General features: G+C 31.5%; 1 protein-coding gene across 2 annotated transcripts; it reads right to left on the bottom strand.

The window, feature by feature from the left end:
- Positions 1-3,177: 3,177 nt before the first annotated feature.
- Positions 3,178-8,306, bottom strand: LOC137808573 (uncharacterized). 2 transcript variants are annotated; one of them, XM_068609748.1, is made up of 21 exons: positions 7,946-8,306; positions 7,483-7,562; positions 7,193-7,279; positions 7,050-7,100; positions 6,798-6,915; positions 6,657-6,713; positions 6,512-6,576; positions 6,332-6,415; positions 5,970-6,020; positions 5,807-5,869; positions 5,670-5,716; positions 5,476-5,545; positions 5,333-5,395; positions 4,878-4,967; positions 4,743-4,781; positions 4,430-4,657; positions 4,248-4,333; positions 4,059-4,107; positions 3,911-3,991; positions 3,743-3,836; positions 3,178-3,652 (listed from the first exon to the last, which is right to left on the bottom strand). In XM_068609748.1, exons 1-21 carry the CDS (start codon positions 8,061-8,063, stop codon positions 3,459-3,461), a joined length of 1,815 nt encoding a protein of 604 aa, XP_068465849.1. In that variant the 5' UTR covers positions 8,064-8,306; the 3' UTR covers positions 3,178-3,458. The 2 variants fall into 2 exon arrangements, with proteins under 2 accessions (XP_068465849.1, XP_068465848.1); XM_068609747.1 differs by having other exon boundaries at positions 4,743-4,967; positions 7,946-8,220.
- Between the last annotated feature and the right edge of the window lie 449 nt (positions 8,307-8,755).

Genomic DNA, 8,755 nt, shown 5'->3' with positions numbered 1-8,755 from the left:
TAACTAAATTAGAGACTATTTTATAAATTAAAAAAATTATTCGTATTTAAAGTAATAATTTATATTATTAATAAAAAAACTATAAAATAGTTTTTAAATTGGTATCTAATCATTAACTACCAAAATTTTAGCTACTTATTATTTTATATTCTAAATTAGTCTCTATTAGTTTTTTAAAAACTAATTTAAAATTTAAAATATTAGTAGTTAAAACATTAATTGGTAGTTAATAGATACCAATTTAAAAACCATTTTATATACAAATGATTTTTTTAATCTCTAAAATAATATATAATTTAGTCAATATAGTCACTAATTTTTTTTTAATTTCTAAATATGGTTGTAACTTAATGATTTTCTTATAGTGATGGAGAATTTTACACTTATCAGATAGGAGAAAATATCAACTCTCCCGAGTGAATCCATGAATTTTATAAAATATTCCAGTGGTATAATATGAGTATGACTATTAAACTCTTTTTTTTAAAAAGTAAAATAAAAAATTTGATATTATTGTGAGTTTTCTAAAGCTTAATAAACTTTCTATCATTAAGGAATTTTGGTAATTTAAATGAAAGAACAATTTAAATAAGAAACTCATCAAAATACCCTTAACGACTCAAAGTTTGTAATGCTTTGGATAATCATAATAATACCAAATTAGTTTATTTAAATCTACGAAGAAAGGAGTCTAACAAAATCATTTAAATCATCGGAAATTCTTTTGAAAATTAATGAACTCACTGAGTTGAAATTGCCATTTTTACCCCTCTTATTATCATTGATACACAAATAAAATGCATTCAGTTCAAAGTAGTTGAAATTTTTTATTTTTGGAGTTTGTAATTAATAGTATATCTCTAGAAAATAAACTTTCTAATTTTGAAATTAAAATTGACCTCTTTATGATGGAAATAGTAGTAAAAATGTATTTTTGATAATGTTTATATATGTTTTAAAAAAGGAAAGAGTAATATAATTTTTATATTTATTATCATATTGAATATTTTAATAAGAGTAACATATATTTTTTATTTTAATTCAAGAAAGTTAGATTCTATAAAACTGTTTTCAAGGGAAATTTGACTAAAAGTAATTTCTAAAAAATCTTAACTTTTAAAAGAAGTATATTTTAAAACTTAATTAAAAGAAGAAAAGAACTAAAATCTTCTGAGCAAACGTAGGTGTTAAAGATATCAGTGCTGGTTATGAATGTGGGAATTGTAGTCACTCTAATGGATTAGAAGAGATGAATTAAGACATGATAATGTATTTTGGTAATTAGTTTGAGAATAAAATATAATTTTTACCAGTTACTTAAATAGTTTTCATGATAATAAATATTAAGTGATGCAATGCCTTAAGTGTTTTATTATGGAGTGATTTTACAATGGAGTGACTTAAGTATTTTATTATGTATAAGGGTTGGATCACTCTGTGGTTCACATTTATTTATTTTTTATTGTCGATAAAAGATATATTTATTGAATACATGCTTACATATCTATAAATAATAATGAAACATTGTGTAAGTATAATATGATTAAATAATCTAATATTTATGAAAGTTTATTACAAAGGGGCAAACCTATTTAAATTTATAAAATTAATTATTAATAATAACTGTATTACTCGTGAGATCTTCTTGAAAAAATAAGTAGCGTGCATTTTCTATCAGTATTCGTTCAAGTTTGATATGTACTATGAAATTATTTAGATTTGTATGTATCAGACAAAGTACAATTATCATCTATTCAAATAAAAGTTTTTTATGAATACACGTTTGTGTTTGTTTGAGAAAAGGTTATCAAACTTACGTATGTTAGACGAAACACATATTAAATAACATTAATTATCCAATCATACAACTTACATTTAATATATTAGACTCAATACATTGTATTTAATAAGATCTAATACACATAAAATTATGTTTTATTTTTAGTGTTTAAATACACGATCAAACCAAATATAGAATCCGTTAAACTTTAATCTCAATAAGAAATATTTTGGAGAGTTTATCTTTAAGAAGTATAAGTTTATTAAGCACTCTTATTGTTTCAGGGTCATGTTTTTCACATTCTTTGTCTTATCCATCTATTCCATTTTGCTTTTTATGTTCTTTGTTTCTCTTACATATTTTTGTAAGCATGAATCATATCCTCGATTTCTTTGTACAACTAATGTCCTTGAAGGTTTAAAACATTGGTACGAAATCCATTTCACAAATTTGAGTTTTGAATTTGATCCATGTTTCCACTTTGATTCTTGGTCTCCTCAATTTACATTATTTAGCCCAATCATATATTCCTTGGTGGGTTTTTTTTTTTCCTTAATCAAATTCTGTGTTGTTGTTTGTTGTTTTCAAAATAGGTTCGAAACATATTTCTAAATCATCCTGAGTTCTTCCTTTGTGACTTATACTTCTATAATTCAATTAGTTGAATTTCATCAATAGATGATTCTATTCTAAACCAGTTTATGGAGAGAAAAATTTCAATATTTGTTTTTTTATTCTTGATTATAACTTGGAAGATAAAAATCTTCAAGACCCATTTTATGGGATGCATGAGCAACTATACCTACCCTCAACCTTTGTAGCAGAATTGACCATTGTCTTCTACTTTGAACTCTTATAGTTCATAGAGTGTCAGTACCACCAAAAACACAAAACCTTGATGGTGATCAAGAGTCATCACTATCAACTTTGAAGCTAGCATGAATGAAGCTCTTCCTCAACATCATTTATCAAGGCATATGAGACATCTTGTCACAGACCCCAATCATGAAGCACAAGGAATCTTATTTATTGTCCCTTAGACAAACACATGACATGTGACACTGTAATTCCTTATTCTGAGTGCCCAGCCACTTTGTCAATATATGCACTTTCCTAACACAAAGGATGCTTTGCCTAAGTCTTTCATTAAGAAACAACTCCCCAATCATGTTTTAACATGTTGCAGTGTTAGGATGTCATTTTCAAAGAACAACATGTCATTTACATACAGGACAAGGAAAACTATAGCACTCCCATGTTTCAGAAATTTGTAGAGGTGTTGTGTGAGATTTCTTTGGTCTGCCCATCAAGAACAAATAATTGAGATTTCACTCACTAAACACCTCCTAAAACATTATAACAAGAAAATTCACATTACAATAAACATAAGAAAATAGTTGAAGCTCACAAGAATTTCTCTATAGACTGCTTAAGATCTTTACAAAACCAAGAGCTTCCATTGCCTGAAACATAAGACAAGCTTCATAGTTCCCCAATCAAACCATTATAAACTTACATGAGCTGGTCCCATTAAAAAGACCGGGAGTAAGCTCTTCTCTGTATCCTCTGAAAACTCTATACCTACCAAGGTTCAATTGACTCACTGTACAACAATCTCTCCTACACAACTCAAAGCCCTCAACACATTTAACCAATTCACTTGAAAACTCAAAAACATTTAGAAATGCAACCCATTGCAACTGCCATATATATATTCAGTCCTATAAGCTGCTGTCTTTGTTGCAGTTATATTTTTGTATGCTTTGTTCACTGCAGAGATCTCACTGCCTACTCCTTTTGAGAGACCATTATCAACAATTGAAGAGCTCTGTAAGACAGCATCCAATTGTCCACATGCTGCTCCAATGAACCCTGCATTTCACATTACCAACAAGCAATTTAGAAGCTACATTTCAAAATATTAAAGTGCATGCATAATGTGGTCATGTGTCAGAGAATCACCTAGGAACAAAGGAGAAGGTTTTCCTGGTCTTGATTTAAATTCAGGATGAAATTGAGCCCCGATAAAATAAGGGTGGTTAGGTAGCTCAACAATCTGTAACATAGCAAAGCAAATAAGCACAGGATATGCATATAACAATTCAAAAAGTCATAGGAGACTGTTCATACCTCCATGCGTTGACCTGTTTCATCCTTCCCAGTAAAAGAAAGACCAGCATTTTCAAGGCGAGCTACCAATTCTGGGTTCACCTGCAAATGACAGTATCATTTTCTGTTCTACTCGCATTTACAAGAGAATTTTATGCACCACAAATACCTCATATCTATGCCGATGTCTCTCATCAATGAAGCTTTTGCAGCCATATCTAAGAAGGGTCAAAGGGTTAGAAACCATATAGCAAGCATTTGTAGTGCAGTCATACCATACACATATTACTCTCCTTCATATTTCCTAGTGTAAGCACAGAAAATGTCTTAAAAAATTGAATGCAGTAAAAATACTTACAATTTTGACGATTTGCATTCCTTGGTCTGGAAATATGTCCTCCTAGATCCAAGGCGCATGGTTCCTCCCATTTGTGTTTTTGATCCCTATAGCAAACAATCCAAACAATGAAAAATAAGAAACAGGACACTTTCTTCAATCTGTTTTCTCATGATTAGAGTGAGATGAACAAATATAGACACCTCAGGCATAAATATGATGTATGGGCTTTTGGTATGGGGATCAAATTCAGTACTGTTCGCGTCTTGTACACCAAGAACAGATCGTGCAAACTCTATGACAGCAATTTGCATTCCAAGGCAAATGCCAAGAAATGGAATCCTGTTTTCGCGGGCATATCTAGCTGCAATAATCTTTCCTTGCACTCCTCTATCCCCAAACCCTCCTGGAACCAGCACACCATCTGCACCCTGAAGGCAAAGATTAGTTAGATAATTAAAAATGAGGGAAACTGATAATATAACAACTGGTTAATTTCATGATTGTGAGGGAAACCTTCAATAACTTCAATGCTGCCTTATATGCATCAGGGTTCTGCAAGATTGAACAATAACATATAGATGAAATTTCTACTATGAACAATAATAAATAAAACATGCTTGTGATATAATGATTCATAATTGGTGTTACCTCTTTTGCAGTTGCACTTTCAAGATTGCTAGCTGGAATCCAGTCTACAACAAGTTTCTTTTTACAATCAACAGATGCATGCAGTAAGGCCTGAAGTCAATGATTGAAGATACATCAGCGAACTATTATACCATTTAATAACCTCATAAAAAATATAAGTTTTATCAATCCAACAGTTGAGTTATAATTTTATATTATCTTTATTGTTTTATAATAATAAGATAATCAAATTATTCACATTTTAATATACTTCTAAAACTATATTTCAAATCAACTTTGATCAGTATGAATAAAGTATCAAATAATACATATATATATATATTATATTTAGATCATAAAGAAGACAGATAGGTACAATTATGCAGGGTGGGATGTGAAAATAAACTTATGTCTTTTACTCTTTAAAAGATCTTGAAACTATAATGCAGTAACACAACCATGAAGTTGAACTCCACCTTTAGAACAGAGAGGTAGGAATCTGAAAGGCATGTATATTTCCCCACTAAAGCTATACGAACCTGCCAATCAAAAGAAACAAAAATGTAACTTTTGCCAAAAATCAAGGACAATATAGATCAGCTTTGGAATAGCAACCCACTGGTTCATGAAGCAAATCACTAGATTCAGCTCTGCAAGTCCATTCCTCTAAATTAGGCTCTTGAGCTACTCTGCATATATTAAAAAAACTGCCACTTAAGCTTCCCAGAAGAATAATAAAGGAGTGAAACTTCTTTGAATCCATAGAAGCCCAATCCAGGAAATAGAACAAACATTTGAGTTTGTGAGACTAACCCATGAAGATTCAGCACTTTAAACATTGCTTCATGAGCCTTCTGATCCTATATAGACCAGAAGAATATAATTTATAAGAGATGGTACCAACAGATATAACATGATTTGAAGTTCAGCAGTTTTAGAGGAAAACTTACTCTTAAAAGCAAAGGAACGTTCCAGATGTTGGGAACATCATATAGGGTAATAATGTTTTCCGCCTGCAAACATGAAGCTTCAGTAGAGAAAACTTTTGCAAAGCAGCACAATGATTTGACGTCAAATATACTCATCAAAACACTTATCCTTAAAAACTCATACCGGAATTAGGCAAAATTGAGAGAGTTTTCCCTTTGCATTTTCATCCAGTACCTGAAACAAGTGACTGTTAGAACCTTAAAATTTTTTACAGTTAAGAACAGTTAGGATGTTCCATCTGTGCATCATAGTATATGTCTGTCCCTACATTCAGATTTTCATGCAATCAAGCGGTTGGTGAACTGGAACTGTCGGATGAAAATCAGACGGCTCACATCTCATCTTAGTAAATTGCAGCATTACAGATGTGAGTCATCGATCTTCACCTAACTATTCCCATTATCTGACTACATGAATTCGTCTGCACTGAATATTCCATGTTCTCAGTTGCAGAGACAGAGAAAGAGAGAGAGAGAGAGATTAACCATTGTGGTGCGGCATGCTAAAATATTTGGAGTCAGCCCTTGGCCTCGCAGTGCACGAACACTATGCTGGGTTGGTTTTGTTTTCTGAACAAAATAGTAACAACAATGAAGTAATTTTCCATGATAGATGAAACTAAATCATTTTCCACACGGATCTAAAAGCTGTGAGACATTACAAACCTGTTCACCAACAACATTCAAAACAGGAACAAGGCTGACATGAACTAAGCAAAAGTTTCCAGCACCTGCAAAATACATAGCATATTATTGATATTCACCAAAAAGAGGCTCTGTGAACAAAAATGAAGTATCTTCACTCACTCACCTACTCTGTATGAGAATTGTCCTAGTGCCTGAATAAATGGCATGGACTCAATATCTCCTGCATCCATAAACGTTATTATAAATAGAATGAATTAATTAATTCAACTGTGAAGAAGACTGAAGAATGTTTTCAACACTGTACCTATGGTTCCACCCAATTCTATGACACATACATCAGCTGGTCCGGTCTTTCCATCTACCGGTATGTGGGCCACCCTTTCAATCCAATCTTGAATAGCATCAGTGATATGAGGGACAACCTAAAGATGAAAACGCCATCATCAACATCATCATCATCATAGTGTTAATAATATTAGGACCAACATGAAAAACCTTTGTTTATAAACAAATTATCACCACAATAAAAACACAGTACAAATTGGTTAAACCAGACCTGAACAGTTTTTCCCAAATAGTCTCCTCTTCTCTCTCTATTAATGACAGACTGTCATGAAAACAGGAAAAGAAAAGTAAAGTTAGGAAGAAGAAAAATCTGAAATGATCTTCAAAATCTGCATCATAATCTAAGGAACCTGCCTGGTAAATCTTCCCAGTGGTTATGTTATTATCACGGGTCAACTTGATGTCCATGAAACGCTCATAGTTTCCAAGATCCAGGTCCACCTTACAACAGAAAGAGGGTCAAGTTTCATTATTTTTTCCAAGACACTACTTTTGGTAAATTTGCCAACCTTCTCTGTGAAATTGTGTAAAGTTGGCAACGTTATTTTCCTTCAATTAACTTTCTTTCTTTTTTACGTTTTTGGGTTTTCTTTCTGGGCTTGTCCTTAACATGAAAACATGGTGAATCAGAGCAAGTTGTGTACCTCACCACCATCGTCCAACACAAACACTTCTCCATGCTCAAAGGGGGACATTGTTCCCGCATCTGTGTTCAAGTAAGGATCTGAATGGCAGAGGAAAAAGTGAGACCAGAATTAGAATGCAACACCCCTTCAAAGTGGAAAACAGAGAGGACTAACTAACTAACTAACACTCCATGCTTAGATGCAAAAGCTTTAAATAACCATTCATGACCACAATTCTGGTTACATTTGTCTACAAATTTTTCTCTGCAATATCAAAATTTGAAACCTTACACGGTTTGAGTTGTGTTTACAAAAAGAAAAGGAAAACAAAAAAAGTCACCTGAGAAGAAGACATGAAATTTTGACAAGAAAACTGGGAGAGACTATTTAAAGTTTGGTGGATAAAAAAGCATGCATGCTTTATCCACTTTGCTTTTCCACAAAAAAACAAAAAAAAGAAAGAAAATGAAGAAAAGGGTACCAATTTTAATGGCAGTGACTCTAAGTCCACAAGCTTTGAGAAGCAAACCAATACTACTGGCTGTAACACCTTTGCCAAGTCCACTAACAACTCCACCAGTGACCAGCACGTACTTCATTTTCTGAAAATTCCTCAGTCTCTTGAAAATGGTTTTGGTTTCTGCAGTGTTTGTAGCAGAAACAGAGGAACACAGAATCTGTGTGTTGCAGCAGCAATGGAGATTGGAAAAAGAAACAGAGTTTGAAGAAAGAGGAGGGAAAGTAGAAGCCAATGCCCACCAATGCTAATATTGCTTCCTTTATATACAAAAAAGTATCTGCTTCTGATTCCAAGGATGAGACATTCAAGAGAGAGAAAATATAACGGAAAAAACTTCATTCCAAAAATATAAATAAATTCCCGTTTTCAATTTCTTTCATAAAAAAAATAATTCATATTTTTTAGTTTATTTTTATTATTATTAACATTAGACCTTGTAAGACTTTATATAGTGATTAAATAAACTTATTTATTTTTATAATACATAATTTTTACTTGATTGATAGTATGGCTTGAAAATTCAACTTTTTTTAAGAAAAATATTTAATATAAGCTGCAATTTAAATTAAATGCATCAACCCCAATTATTTATAGTGTTTTGCAAAAAATAAAAATGCAAAAATAACTAGTTACTATCGTTAATTTAATTTGACTTCTATGGTAACAATAATAAACTAAATTTAAGCTATTTAATACCCTTTTATTTAAGAATAGTTTAATTTATAAAGATTTTTTATTTTATTTTTTTATACAATTCTAAAAATTAAATAG

The sequence above is a fragment of the Phaseolus vulgaris genome, chromosome 3 (assembly GCF_000499845.2).
Source record: "Phaseolus vulgaris cultivar G19833 chromosome 3, P. vulgaris v2.0, whole genome shotgun sequence".
In the NCBI taxonomy this organism is placed as follows: domain Eukaryota; kingdom Viridiplantae; phylum Streptophyta; class Magnoliopsida; order Fabales; family Fabaceae; genus Phaseolus; species Phaseolus vulgaris.
The sequence above is the reverse complement of the archived record's forward strand: the minus strand, read 5'-3'. Positions and strand labels throughout refer to the sequence as shown.